At 36.0% G+C, this 15,963-nt stretch overlaps 2 protein-coding genes across 9 annotated transcripts in view; one reads left to right on the top strand and one right to left on the bottom strand.

The window, feature by feature from the left end:
- Nucleotides 1–12,755, bottom strand: part of LOC144978727 (putative transmembrane protein 183BP) — a 13,024-nt gene extending 269 nt beyond the window's left edge. The window contains 9 exon segments of the mRNA XM_078925159.1: nt 1–4,896; nt 5,974–6,080; nt 7,127–7,246; nt 7,768–7,949; nt 9,217–9,415; nt 10,145–10,276; nt 11,382–11,432; nt 11,435–11,470; nt 12,548–12,755. The exon segment at nt 1–4,896 is cut by the window's left edge and continues 269 nt beyond it. Of these exon segments, the coding sequence (XP_078781285.1) occupies nt 4,729–4,896; nt 5,974–6,080; nt 7,127–7,246; nt 7,768–7,949; nt 9,217–9,415; nt 10,145–10,276; nt 11,382–11,432; nt 11,435–11,470; nt 12,548–12,662 (1,110 nt within the window). The 5' untranslated portion in view covers nt 12,663–12,755 and the 3' untranslated portion in view covers nt 1–4,728.
- A 241-nt stretch (nt 12,756–12,996) lies between these two features.
- LOC144978725 (liprin-alpha-1-like) overlaps nt 12,997–15,963 on the top strand; it is a 76,407-nt gene continuing 73,440 nt past the window's right edge. For all 8 annotated transcript variants that reach the window (XM_078925153.1, XM_078925151.1, XM_078925152.1 and 5 more), the window contains exon 1: nt 12,997–13,616. In XM_078925153.1, the coding sequence (XP_078781279.1) occupies nt 13,374–13,616 (243 nt within the window). In that variant the 5' untranslated portion in view covers nt 12,997–13,373. The remainder of the gene's footprint in view (nt 13,617–15,963) is intronic.

Here is a 15,963-nt window from a genome sequence, read left to right as displayed (position 1 = left end):
TTCAAAAAACGGATTCTAATCCTCTAATCACTTGTTTATTTTAAAGCAACAAAAACATAACCAGTTAAATTTAAATGCTCTACTCTGGAAAAAAAAACTCGTATTTAAGAATTTGACCAGAAAACTGGTCCTTCAAACATCAAACAAATATTTAAACCACCCTCGTCAAGAAGATGAGTGTTTGTTTTGTTTTTAAGGGTTTTACGGCGCTTGCAACACATTTAGGTTATATCAGCGCCAGTAAAAAGGAAGAAAATGGATAGTAAAAAGTTCTAGAATTACAATTAAAGCACCCAAGAAAAGGTAAGACAAAGGGGAACTGGGAAGAAATAGGGATCAGATGTAGATTCCAAGAGCATACCACCAATGTACTTAGTTTGAGATCACCTATAAGTCTCATCCGGACACAAGCACAAAATCCAACAGATAGGAATACACTCAAATGGTTACATTATACACTAAAAATAACAAATTAATATAATAATACATAACAGAGAGATGATTTACAAGGAAAAAAATATCATCTCTCAAAACAATAACTATGCATTTGACTGTTTCCCTCCCAGCCAAGACTCCAACCTGGGCCAGAACAAAACCAAGTAACCTCATTCCAAGACAAAGACAGAAAGCATGTTGGAGAACAGATATAAGGGGATATAAGACACAGTATGGACCTCCCTGCCCGCTATGGGAGGTCAGGATCCCCAGAAGATGAGTGTCATTTAAATTTACCAATATTTGAAGGACCAGTCTTCTGGCTGAATTTTGTAATATGCGTCTTTTCAGAGTAAGGCAGTTAATTGGTTAATTTAAAATCAGAGAGATCAACACTGAAACAGTACCATCACCAAAACATGGTGTCATTTTCAAATGTTAACATTTCACATAATACAACATATACACAGAATGTTGCTTTGTTTGTTTTTAAGGGTTTTACGGCGCTTGCAACACATTTAGGTCATATCAGCGCCAGTAAAAAGGAAGAAAATTGTATAGTAAAGACATTCTTGATGAAAAATTAAAAGGGCTTGAAGAAAAAAATAAGACAAAAGGCAATGGGTTCAAATAGGGAACAGATGTAGATTCAAAGAGCACACTATCAAAGTACTTAGTTTGAGATCAGCTAAAAGTCTCATCCAGACTCAAGCACAGGTCCCCACTAAGAGGAATACACTCAAATGTTTACAAATCATATAATATAATATGTAAACAAAACAAACATAATACAATGCGTAAAAGAGCGATGATTTACAAGGAAAAAAACATCTCCCGAAACTATGCAATTGACTGTTTCACTCTCAACCAGGGCCAGGACAAAACCAAGTAATCTCATTCCAAGACAAAGACAGAAAGCAAGTTGGAAAACAGATATAAGGGAATAGAAGACACTGTAAGTACCTCCCTGCCCACTATGGGACGTCAGATGGCATCATTTTCAAATGTTAACATTTCACGTAATACAACAGATACACAGAATAATCAACATTGAAACAGTACCATCACCAATACGAGAACATTTTCAAATGTTAACATTTCACGTAATACAACAGATACACAGAGTAATCAACATTGAAACAGTACCATCACCAATAAGAGAACATTTTCAAATGTTAACATTTCACATAAACCAACATATTTATATCTCAATACACAGGCACTACTACAATGGTGTACTGTGTATAAAATATTTTGAATCTATAACTTTGTAAAGGAAGTTATCGCCCTGAAGATTCCATCGAATACAATATTCTCCAACACGATGAGTCTCTGATTGGGAAATGAAAATGTTGCTGCTTGAACCTCGAAGACATAAAAAACAATACAAAACGAAATGGAAACTTCAATTTATTAAACCAAGACCGATAATGTGGACGTCATGTCCCATCCTAAGTCTTAAGTGTTGCTGTTGGCCAGGGACCCCTCGTAAAACGCTTTGAGCACATTTAGTGGATACTGTGCTACATAAAAGCTCAATTTTTTAACTGCTTAAACTCGCTGTACCTGAGGTTCAATATGTGTTAGTCACACTCATTGCCACATTCCAGGTGTGTTCATTGCCTCTGATCATGTGAAGAATTACACATAGTTCTTCAGACACGATTCATAATTAGTCTCGAAATAAGAAAAAGCTGAAGATCAGAAATCTAATTAGGGATCATATTCTGAGAACATTTTTAAAAACCACCTTATCATCTCCATGCACTCGATGTAACACAGAGAATATACGGACCGATCTATCGTTGTGGAGAATATGTGAGATCTTTACAAGGAGGAAATCAAAACACAGTGGTCTTGAATAAAATATTATGTAATATAAATATAAAACACAACAAAAGCATTGTAGCATTGTGATTCAAGATAAGATTACCCATTGTTCATTCTCTCTCTCTCTCTCTTTCACAAACACACACACACACAAACATACCCACACATTATCACATACAAATGTCTTCTTACAATAACAATGCAAACAATCACTTGTAAGTAAATCCCATGATCTCCGTACGGTGAGATAACAGGCATGAATATCGTACACAAATCTTACACAACACATTCATTAATTAAAACAAGTCTTCAATACACACTACACGTAGCCTAAATAAATATATAATTGTTAACAATCCCTGAAGAATGACTGTAGTGTAAAGCTATTGTCATGAACATCAGCAAATGATTTCAACACAATCTGATGATGTCTCCCCTTTATCAGGAATGTAAAGAGACAAATCAGCCACAAATTACACTTGAAAAAAAGTTGTTCATATTTTTCATGTAACATAAACACATAGCGGCAAACTTTTCAAAGAGCTAAAACTGGGACACCATGAACGCCCAATATCGTCATGACCCCCAAAAAATCATGTTTATAGACTATTGTATAATATAAGCCAGATTTAGAGCCTTTTCTATTCCTTGTTTTAATTTGCTAGTCAACACCATAACCCTGGGACATACAAGGCCCATTCTCATATATTAAATTAACAGTCCAATGTTGCCAATAGGGACAGTCCCAGTTTTAACAGAACAGTTGGCCGCTATGAAAACATATTGACACATTAGATAACATATAAGATTGTCCTCACTGCGTTACAACAACATATCGAGCAAAGTATTTAGACTTTGGATTGTATTTTTTTTTTAATAATGATGATAAAATAATAATAATTATAATAATAATAATAATAATAATAATAATAATAATAATAATAATAATAATAATAATAAAAACATTTTTAATAATGATGATGATAATAATAATAATAATAATAACAATAATAATAACAATAATACTAATAATAACAATGATAACAAAAATATAAGAATTAATAACAATAATATTAATGATGATGATGATGATATTTATTCATCTAAATATCTTTGTTTCCAAAGATTTAAAAGAAAATAACATTCATCACAGTGTATTGGAAAAAAAATTCCCAGGTCACAACCACATTCATATGGTCATAAAAAAAAGTCCCTCGTGTTGTACCCTTTTATCAGTGCTGATGGTGCCAAAAAGTTTTTAAAAGGAGGAAAATTTTGAACGATTCCTTTTAGCCCCATTTCTACTGCATAAACCCCCACTTTAGAGCAATTCAGATCATAAACTATCATTGTGTTTTGTTTGTTTTGTATTTAAGGGTTTAACGGAGCTTGCAACACATTTAGGTCACATCAGCACCAGTAAAAAGATGAAAATAGGATAGTCAAAATATTCTAGATTTACAATCAAAGCACAAAAAGTAAGACAAAGGTAAATGGGTTAAAATAGGGAACAGATGTAGATTCCAAGAGCATACAATCAATGTACTTAGTTTGAGATCACCTTAAAGTGTCACCCAGACACCTGCACAGGATCCCACTAAAAGGAAACACACCCAAATGTTTACAGGATACACAACCAACAATACGTAACAGAGAGATGATTTACAAGGAAAAAAATTATCATCTCCCAAAATTATAACTATACATTTGACTGTTTTTCCTCCCAGTCAAGAACCCCAACCAGGGCTGAGACAACGCTAAGTAATCCCATTCCAAGACAAAGACAGAAAGTAACTCGGAAAAAAAAAAAAAAAACAGATATAAGGGGATAGAAGACACAGTAAGTGACCTCCCTGCTCACTATGGGAGGTCGGGTATCCCACCCAGTGTGGAGAGTGGAAAACTGCACCGATGCTCATGCATTTGATGAGCTGGAAATTCCCCCTCTGACTCCGAAATCAAAGACTTCCGCTGATCCGTGGAAAACCATCAGCACTGTTTTATATGAGTTACTTTTAGTAGTAGTAGTACCTTCAGAGCCAATAGGCCCATGGTTTCTATAGCGTGAAACAGAAAATAGCAACTGCTTGCTACTCTTTGGATAGGACACTTAGTCTATCGCAAAGTACTTCTGCCAGATCTAACAGACCCAGCTTTCCCAATCACTGCTGGCTGGACAGGGGGTCAGAAAAAAAAACTCAAGTGCAATCGGTATCCATCTCAGTCCCTTTGCTTGAGAAGTGAGTACTCTACCAACTGAGCTATCGCGACCCCCGTGAGTTACATTTACTGGATATAAAACAAATTTTTAAATAAAGATTTTAAAAAAAAAAGAAAAGAAAAGAAAAAAATAGAGATCGCTAGGTGAACATATAAACAAATTCAAAAGCAGGAGATGGTAGACTGGGTCCCATATAACCTATAATCCAAAGCTGTGGTCCATGTCAGTGACATATCCCCAGGTCAAGGGGTGAAAGGGTAAGCTGGGTCCCACCATCGGATGACCTTGACCCCAATAACGTCGTCTAGGTTGGCCACAATGTCCGCCTGGCCAGCACCGGAGCTGACAGTGGAGTCGAAATGAAGACGAAGGCGGTGATGACGGAAACCAACACTGAGGGTCATGAAAACCTGTGAGGGAAGAGGGAAGAAGGAAGAGGGAAGAGAATAGAATACAAGGATCATCAAAATTTGAAATTCAATTTTTTTTTAAATGGCTTTGTGCTTTATAAAAAATTTTTTTAAAAATAAAATTCCCTTTATTCATCCCATTGGGGAGATTTGTTTCTGGGGTCTGCTCCAAGGGAAGACTGGAATAACCCAGGCGTCAGCTGTAGTGCAGCGCTGCAAATCGAGCTAAAGCGAGGTGACTCGCTCCAGGCCACACAGCGCAGCAACGGGTGATCGAACTCAGTACCTTTCGGGTACGAAGCAAAGACCGTACTGCTGAGCCACACTGCTCCCTATCAACCTATTCATGAAGTTAGAGTCTATTTTTTTTTTTGTTTGTTTGTTTGTTTGTTTGTTTTTTTTATTTGTTTTATATCCAGTAAATGTAACTCATATAAAACAGTGTGTGGCACATTGGAGTTTCCTATCCATGATGTGCGGCAATGTGGTATGACACTTGCTGTCTGATCGGAAGGTCCTGGGTTCGAGCCTCACTCGGTCCATAGTTGAGTCCTTGGAAAAGGCTCTTTACACACATTCTCTCACTGTACTCAGGTGTAAAATGAGTACCTGGCTGTAACAGCCTTGTCTCTGTCGAAAAAAAATTGTAATATTGCCAAACAGGGTGTCATGTCTTGTTCTACATGTTACGCGTTGCTGTTGATTAAAGACCCTTTGTAAACGCTGTGAGTATGTTTAGTGGATATTGCGCTATATAAATACTCAAGTTTTTTTGTTTTTGTTTTTTTTTGTAATACAGATTTAATTATTAAAAAAAAAAAAGTAGTCCTTCAGAGCCATTTGACCCATGGAGCCGGAGTTTATCTATAGCGGTTTCTATAGCGTGAAACGGACAAGAGAGTTGAAAATAAGCGGGAGGGGGAAAGTTCATAAAACATACAAACTTAATCCAGTTTTTGTATTTTTGATACTGGCTTAAATTTCTAGCATCTAAATCACCTCAACATCAAATTTAGGAAGTCGATCACATTTAGCTGTGAGCAAAGCAAGACTGAGAACAGTCCTACTTATATTTACCTGTTTTAAGAGAAGACCCATGACAGGGGGAACAGATGCAAAATGGCAACAAATAACTTGGAGAACACAACAGCCTTCCTCTGAATTGTCAAAAATGTCAGTGTAACCTGTGGAAGAAAGGAAATAAATTAATTTAATTTTAATATTATCAAAAGATACTCACTCACTCACGCAATCCTCTTCGCGTCTGCTGGCACTTGAGGCGATGCAAGGGATCTCCACCTGGTCCTGTCAGCAGCAATTATCAAAAGGTAAGTATGACTTAAATAGCCGTGAAATCATCAATTTCCTTAAACGAATCATATGCCTTCAGAATCTGCCAGACCCATCATTCACTATTTCGGATAGAATTTCTGACCTATCACCTCAAAATGATAGTGTGTCATGATGACAAAAATGCCCAAAAAATGTATTTTATAATTTTAAAAAGTGAGACTTAAGTAAAGTTAATATAGAGCGATAAAAATGATATTTACCAGGTATCCCGTTGGATGCACACATTAACTGGAGTATGCAAGTTAAATTGATGGCTCTGCAGTGTGATATAAGCACATTACATACATAAACCACCTAAACTTACTGGTGAATGAGCTCCTGGCTACAGGCAACGACAGATATTGTAAGAGTGCTAGCACAAAAAGGAAGCCTAACGGACAATGTTCTGTATCAAATGGATTAAGTGTCATATGGCCTGCTGGCAGAATAAATGTGCTATTGAAATTTTCAATTATTCTAAAAAGTAATTTATAGAGACAATAAAGTATTGTTTTTAATCATGTAAATCATAACATAAAATAAAAAAAATAAAATTCCCTTTATTCATCCCTTAGGGGAAATTTGTCTCTAGGGTCTATTACAAGGGAAGACTGGAATAACCAAGGTGTAAGCCGCAGTGCAGCGCCAAAAATTGAGCTACGGCGAGGTTACTTGCTCAAGGCCACACAGCGGTGATTGAACTCTGTACCTTTCGGGTATGAAGCAAAGACTGTACCGCTGGGCCATGCTGCCCCTAACAACCCTCAAGAACCTACAGAAAATCACATGTTGATTTGCATTTAGTGGATATTGGGCTATATAGCAGCTCATTTCATCTTATTTTTATTAAAATACCCTCCCCCCCCCCCTCCCCCATCAATCCCTTTGCTTTGATTACCATTGTGTAGATCCAGTGTAGTAGATTTCTTTCTTGGAAATAGCGACGGCTTTTGTAGTTTGAAGCAAAACTGCCAACCCTTTGATCCTGGCTGGTGCCAGGCCAACAAACACCTGTAACCTGTAAAATTAAACAATTGTCTTTATAAAAAATCTATTTGAAATGCTGTTACGGATCTGTCAGCCTTTAAAATAAAAGAGATTGGGCAAAGTGTATTCAGATTTTTGCTGTCCTGGTTTGTTTTTTATTTCTTTTTAAACAACACAAACTTTGTGTGCTTGTGTTTTATTTAGAAAAATGGGTTAGCTAGACAAAAGTAATATAGAAAATGATTGAATACTTAAAAAGACTTTAGATCTAAACTGCATTTAAAAGCAAAAAGGAAAGTAAATCAAAGAGCACTTTTTAAAGCAGCGAAAGGAAAAATGATCTAACAGCAACACATTTACATGTTTAATTAGGCCCCTAAAATGACCAGACACAAGATTACACTTTGTAAACGCTTTAAAGTTTATCCAGGTTTCTTAAGTTTTCTCTTATGATTAATATGTAATATGAATCAAAAGTATAAATCTATTTATATATTTAAAAAGAAAAATTATTTTAAAATATTTTTAAGCTATCCAACAAAAAATGCTTACCAATCAAATCATGGGGTTCAGCATCCATTGGTCCCTTGGATTTGATACGGTCAACAAGAGGACCGTGAATACGGAATAGGGCTGATATAACTCTTCTTCTTAAACCATTTAATTTCTCCATCCCGGCTGGTTTCAGGTACCCTGGCAGGATATCTCTCTTCTCTTTAACAACTTGATAACATCTGAAAAGATTACAAGATCAAATTTGTGATAAATTGTAAACTGTCTCAAAACAGAAATGAGTCTGGGTGAAACTATGACTTAAAATTGACCTTTTAATCTTAAACGTGAAAACAATATAGTTACTGTTAAGAATATTCTAAAAATCACCATGCTTACAACTGTTTAAGCTGAGAATTGCTTCCCATCTAGAGTCTACACACAAAAAGAAAATAATTTAAAATTGATTGTTCAGATAAGAGTCAATAAGAGGAAATGGTTGTAAAAGTATTTGTAAAAAGCTAAATGTAACCAGAATAATAGCATGTTTAGTCGAGTTATTACTATGATAATCAGTTTACTGTATTAAACTAAGAGCTATTGATGAAGTAGAAATGTCTATTTTCCTTTAAAGAAAGATCTTAGATCGTCACCTGATTTTATCTCAGATGGTTTTTTACTAACACTACTCACTACTACTACTACTACTACTACTACTACTACTACTACTACTACTACTACTACTACTACTACTACAATCACTACTATTACAACCACAATAACAGCAACAATAATAACAACAACAACAAGCCTCACTATCAGAGATTTTGCTTTTTAAAGACACTTTACCTTTTGTTTCCGATATTAGACCAATGGCCTTATTTTGCTGTAATGCTATTCTTACTTCATTTCTGAAGACTTTTAAATATTTGAAGCCGTTGCCTTTGCTGGCTGCTTAGTAATATTTATACACTGTGTTCGATATTTGGCTATAGTGTCTATTTCCAGAACAAACATTTCGAAACTGCAAGGTGGTTCAGAATCATGTTGAGACATTTCCTGTCTGAATTCATGGCCTATGAATAACGAAGACTTATAAGACATGGAATGAGATTTTTAAAAAGTTAGCTCAAGATAGAGAGGGATGGAAACTGTTTATCTGTGGCCTGGCCCATGGTGAAAAAGGCAATGATGATGATCATGATGTAGTCAAAATAACCTCTTCCGTTTCAAACAGCAAGTGGAGTGTTTCCGTATATACAAAAAAATGCTTGTCATGTCTGGGCCTATATGCACCATATTATATTATTATAGTAGTATTTAATAAGAAGTCTTTGTTAAAACATATGATTTTATTACTATAATCTTTTTATTCTTGTTTTTTTCCCCCCTTTTTTTCTTCAAAATTGAAATAATCTGAATTCAGAAAAATTTACATCCCTGTTTGCCCAAACTAAATTTTAAACAGATATCCAGTGTAACTGGTTTTAAATGTATGCCAGATCTTACTTATGATACAGTTGTCTCCAAAAAGCAGCTGTTTTCGTGACGGCATATGAACTACTGCAAATGGCTGCAAACCGCCCAACATCCAATGGATCGATGAAGTTTGAAAGATGGAACCAGAGGTCAGAAGGGTAGACAACGCCTCCTTTGTCTTGGAGATTCTTGTTTTTAGCTCTTTTGATCTGCGCTGCTCTTTCCGCAGCTGGAAGTTTTAAAAAATAATTAATTTTTTAAAATTGAGCTTTTATATAGTGCAATATCCACTAAACATGCTCAATTTAATTCAATATATTTATGCACCAGATTGAGAAGGTTGCATCCCGAAATGAGTGAATGAAGTGTGGGATATCTTCATCTATCAATATGTGAAAAAATAAAGTTCTCAGATTTTTTGATTTTTAAAAAAAAGTTTGTCAGTGTACAGAAGTGATATAAAAAACTATGAACTTGTAAATAGACCCAGGGGTGAGTAAAATTTTCATCAAATTTCCATTGGGATTCTTATAATAACAAATATGCATCTGGAGGGGAAATAAATTATATGACATTTTGTTGACAAAATCTCTCAATGTGCACCTATTTTATTTTTATTAATGTCACAGTGATACTAAGCTGCTAGAATCTGTGGACTGTAAAAAGTAATAAACAAAAATGAATATAACATTCCAAGATTTTTCAACAACAGAGAAGACCTACAAAATCTCTCTGTCATCAATCTGGAATTTAGTAATGAATTTATATCTTTAATGTTTTTTTGTTGTTGGCTGAAGAAGGGTTTTGAGCCTGAAACCATCGTGTTGGGTATTTTATTCTTTTTTTTTTAAGCTGTTATATTAATTTTTGTTTATTACTTCTATTAATGCTGGGCTTTATATTTAAGACAATGCCTTATCTAAGACTTTAAGATTCTCGTGTGTTAATTTGTACGTACCAATCTCAGCAGCTGTAAGATCTTCCTCATCCGTTTCTTTATCCGGAATCACAAAACTTTCATAATCCTTATCAAACCAATCCTGTTCCTCTGACTCTTGGGCCTCGATCGATTTCACTCCAGTCGTCTTTCCTGCATATATGGGAAATATTGAGGTAAAAATATATACTTCAAGAGCAAACAGGATTTAAACAGACATGGACTTGTTTGTAGGTCTGAAAACCAACATTTTTATAGGGTCATTGATGTATTAGAAATACTCTCAAACCAACATACAATATTAGCCTTTACAACAATATTAAAACAAGCCCATAATTCCATTCAATTATCTTACCTGCATCAATATCAGAGAATTAGAATGGGTCTGTATTTGTTGTTATTCGATCTTTTCTCTCTTAAGAAAATATTATTTATGTAATCTCCCTCTTCAACAGTGCTTTCCTCAATTACTTCTTGTTTCAATAATTCTCCAATTATAGCCCTTAATGCTATGGTTTCCTGTGCATTAAATTTCAATTGATGGGAATTTTATTTTGAATTGGTGGAGAAATGAATTGGATTTTACAGCCTTTGACACATTGTAAAATGATTTTGTCTTCTGTGATTTTTTCCCAATTATGAATAAAATGCCTTGTTCGACCACCTAAAGCTAAATCGTTTCCTTCACTTACATTTAATATGGTTTGTTGCGACGACCCTGTTGTCGAGTTTTGTTGCTGAAGTTCTGGTATTTGTTGTTGTTGTTGTTGTTTTTGTAATGTTTTCCCCTGTTGTTGTACACAGGGTTTTTCCCGGTCTAAAAAAGATAACCTTTTTAAGTGATTGCGCATGTGCAGGGACGCTTTCTCTCGGGCAAGGCCATATGAATATTCATTGGGTCTATAAAATTTGCTTTTTAAAGACGCTTCAATATTATGCATTAGTTTTATAACCCTGTCAGTCATATTCAAACATACATAGCATATATCATAGTAAACCCAGATTTTAGGTGCTGCTATGACCACCATGTAAAGCAATACTAGGACATTCAGGAGAGGGCAAAAAATACGAGACAGATGAGCATTCTCTCCAGACCGCAATATAAACAGGGAATTTTACTTTCATTTGATGCTAAATAAACTGAGATATCCTCATCTTCACTCCATGGCTGTAAGTAATCCCCCCCCCCCCCCCAAAAAAAAAACATAAATAGAAAACAAAAATTAAAATCATAAATATAAATCAACAATGTACACACCAATTGACGCAGTAGCTCCAATCACTGACTTTTTGACACGACTGCATGCTTGGGCATGGAACAGTCAGCAAAGTTCTGGAGAGTGATATCTGTTCGAAAATAAACAAATAAATAAATAAATAAAAATATGAATGAAAAAAATAAAAACAAATCATATATTATCATGGAAATGGAAATGTGAAAGCCCCCCTGCCCCACAAATTTTTTTAAACAAATTTAAATGCAGGAGGGGTGGGAAGGGCGGGGGGTCTTTAATTGGACTCTTCTTCTCTCCATCAAGCAGTGAATGGGATGCTGGGTGTGTTAGATCTGGAAGAAAATATTTTGTGATAGACAAGTGTTCTTAATCTCATAATCCTAGCAAGCAAAGCTAGATTTGATATTGACTGTTTTGGGACACAAATAACCACTGGCATTTTTTTCAGAATATTTGGTATTTTTCACGCCTAGTTTGCATTTTGCATAAAATATTTCTGCCAACTTGTTACGCCTGTCTGGGAATAACGAAAATTGGTTATTCCCAGACAGGTGTCAAAAAAAAAAACAAGTGACAAAGACAACACATAGATTTCGACAAGCTTTTTAGGCAGGCGACTCCCCCATTATTACTCGGAAACGCACATTGTCAATTGTGGGTATATAAAACCAATTCGGTACTTCCGCAAACTCGGGACCCAAATAATTTTGGGGTTTTGGGAGGGGAAAAACTTTTTTTTTAAAAATAATTTTGGGGGTTTGGGAGGGGGGAAACCCTTTTTTTTTTTTTAAGTCTCTCCCCTCCCAAATGATATTAGATAGATCTAGGGGTAAAACTTACTCTTACATACTCATGGTTAGATTCTATGATGACAATGAGTATGAGTATGAGTAGGTTACAAATCTATTCTAAACTTATTTGTAACCTAGATAGACCTAGATATACTCATTCACTCATTGTCATCATACTGATTCTTCTACATTAAAACTTTTAATAAATCTAAATCTGAGAATCGAGAAGTGTGAGTCTGACACTTGACAGTCGAGAGTTGATTCGGCACCACCCAACCAGCCCAAGAGCAGTAAGAGTAAGAATAAGATGAAAGTAAAGAGTCTAGATAGCAGTAGCAGTCAGTAAGAGTAAGAAGAGTAGAGTTAGGAAGTTAGAGAGTTCGCACACACGCACTCACCCGATGAGGTGGAAAGATGCCCCTGCCTTTTCTTTCCTTTTTTGCCGTCCCGCGGCATATCGCCTCCGGTTGTGACAATTTCCTCCTCAAGACTACATGAACATTCCTCTGCCATTGCAAAGAGATTTAAAAGGAATGTAAATCATGGTGCAATCGCACCTGTCTCGGCCGGACAACAAAGTACAAGTGTTCTTGAGTCAAGAGATTAGAGATGTAAACAAATTTTCGGAATTTTACGGTTAGTTGCGAAACAGTACAATTGATTTTAAACCAGTACGTGTATTGCGTATATATAAACTTAATCAAGATTTTATGTTGAAATCGTTGGATTACAGTGTGAAAAGTGCAATAAAAATTCTTTTCAGATTAAGCAACATAAAATATGAACCAAATCTGCATTTTCGGGATTTTACGGTAAATAGGGATCTATTCCACTTGTCAAGAACCGAGAGTTATCCCAAATTATAATGCATTATGGGTATGACACACTTTCCTAGGAGAAAAATATGGCCTCTCCTATTCGGTGGAAAAGGAAGGGGTGATGTTTAGTTATGATTAATGTGTACCTAAAATTCGCTTTAAAATGGACTAAAACGTTTATGGCCTGGAATGGAATTTAGTTATGCTTATTAGATGGATGTGTGTATAGTGATACTGGAGAAACAATGTGAATATTCCATTTTGAAACCGGTTATTTTGGGTTCCTGTTCTGTGTCTGTGTGGAGGATCATGAACCTCGGCTGAATAGGGCGGAAAAGTCTTATTTTATAAATTTGCGGAGCATAAAATCAAACTGAGGTTTAAGGCCTCCTTAAAATCTACCAAGATGATGTGTGATGTGATGCCGACCATCTCTGAAGATGGGTCAAACGATCGGGAGTCTCAAGGCTCGAATGATGATTCGACCAACTTCGAACAATTGATGGTGAATATGCTGGATGAGAGAGATAAACTCATGGAAACTCTCAGAGAGAAACAAGAAGCTTTGGATATAGCAGAATCGAAGCTCATTGAAGTGTCGAAGGACAGAGAGATTATGCAAAAACAACTCCAGCAGACAACGCCACAGGTAAGAGTCCCAGTTTTATCAACTTCCAGTTTTTATAGAGCCATTATTTTTCATTCATAATATTATATTATTATAATATTTTAATTTGGTCCCTCATTGTCTACTTCCTCTTGTTGTCCTAATGGCAATTTAATTTTTTCCCCCTTTTCCATAATTGTTTTTGAGGATTAATATTTGTTTTTGTTACATTCTGGCCATTCATTTTGTTTCGTTTAGGTTTAGTAGTCGAGTCGGTCTATGTTGAAAGCAGAAGTAGACTAGCTCCCTTGAATGATGTCATTGGACCCTCATTCTGGCACCGATGATATTGTATTGATCTGTGACACAGACGCACACACTCACACATACTATTCTCTTGGCACACGCCACACAGTCTGAGTTCATTACTCACCTTGTGTCAGTCGTTGGCTATTGTATCTGAGTGCCTGATTATAGGTTTTATTTAGCAGCTCATTCATTGCATCACCACAACCCCTCCACCATTCTGGTTTAGGGGTGAAAAAAAATCCTTCCTGAACTGCCCCTGTTCATGTTCTCTCTCTCTCTCTCTCTCTCTCTCTCTCTCTCTCTCTCTCTCTCTCTCTCTCTTTATTTCTTTTTATTTCTTCTTATTCTTCTTTTCACCTCTGAGTTTCATCGGCTATTCTACCATGAACTCTTTTGATTTCGTACTTTCAACTCCACAAAGTTCAAACATTCTCTCTCTCTCTCTCTCTCTCTCTCTCTCTCTCTCTCTCTCTCTCTCTCTCTCTCTCTCTCTCTCTCTTCTCTCTCTCTCTCCTCTCTCTCCTCTCTCTCTCTCTCTCTCTCTCTCTCTCTCTCTCTCTCTCTCTCTCTCTCAGTTTAATGAAAATGCAGGATTTAATTCCCTTGCCCTCACCATCCCCTATTAAGGCATAGCCCTGAGAGATGCAAGCTGTGCATTGCAATTACTTGTCTAGTATTGGATGCAGGAAGTCTTTCAATCTTTTTTTTTTTTTAAAGTTCAATTTTTGATTCAGTGAATTATATCTTGTCATTATCATTACTAATTACTACCACTGCTATAACATTATCATCATTCATCACCACTACTGTTCCCATGTCTACCATTTTATTATCAATATGACCACTACTAATATATCATTTACACTACCATTATGTATCCTCATCATCACCATTTTTAACAAAACCAAGTCTACCATCACATCAGCTTCATTACCACCTTTACCATCGTCACGAATTCATCATTATCATCACCTCTGCCAAAACCACCACCACTGGAACCACGTCACTATCATATATACACCATCACACTCACCACCATTACAACATATTCCCCACCACTGTCACCCCAAATAATCATTATCATCACCATCACAGCCCAACCACAACTACCACATCAGCTTTAATTTTCATTACAAAACATCATTGTAAATCTACTCAGCTCACCACGAAATCATCAGTATCACCGCCATAGAAGCCAAATAATGATGATGATGATAATAATGATAATAATAATCATCACCACCACCTTTGACATCTTTTAACGTTCTATATTGAAATGTTGAACTTGGATGTGGAAGGAGATGTGATTTGATGAATGATTTGCTAGATATTGTAAGGCTGTTAAAAAGTCAATGACTGACACAAGGTGAATAAATAGATTGAGAGTGTGTGTTTTGTTTTTGTTTGGGTTTTGTTGTATGTTTTTTTGTTTTTGTGTGTGGGGGGGGGGGGGGGGGGGGGGGGGTTTTCTTTTTTAAGTTTTTTTTCTTTCTTTTTATTTGTGTCTTTTGTTTGTTTGGTTGTTTTTTTGGGGGGGAGGGGGGGGGGGGGGGCACTGACCACGTGAAGCTTTTATGGAAACTTGTTTCTACAGGTAATCTTCAGAACCATCCTTATCTCTCTCTCTCTCTCTCTCTCTCTCTCTCTCTCTCTCTCTCTCTTTTTTTTTTTTTTTTCTTTCTTCTTTCACTCCCCTCTAGTGGAGATATAGAGTTTGCTAATCAGTGGAAATCCACGATTTTAGCTTTTTCTCGAATTTCCTCCAAGTGAGATCCTCCATCATTCAGCTCCCTGTTATTTGTTTGATTATAGTTTTAGTTATATGGTATTTCTGGGCGTGGTCCTTTTTTCCTCTTTTTACTGGCGCTGATTTGACCTAAATGTGTCACAAGCGCCGCTCCGTAAGACCCTTGATAACAAGAAACAGAAAACATTATATGGCATTTTAATTTTTTTTTTTTTTTTTTTTTTTGTGGAATTGGGAATTGATTTTTGGGACTTAAGATAGATTTGTGTTACTGGATGAGGTCTTCTGATCTCCCATGGTGGGCAGGGATGATGTCACTTGCTGTGAATTCTA

The sequence above is a fragment of the Berghia stephanieae genome, chromosome 8, assembly GCF_034508935.2.
Source record: "Berghia stephanieae isolate SIO BIC M18660-M18661 chromosome 8, UCSD_Bste_1.3, whole genome shotgun sequence".
NCBI lineage: Eukaryota > Metazoa > Mollusca > Gastropoda > Nudibranchia > Aeolidiidae > Berghia > Berghia stephanieae.
Note: the sequence above shows the minus strand (reverse complement) of the source record. Positions and strands in the feature narration are given on the sequence as shown.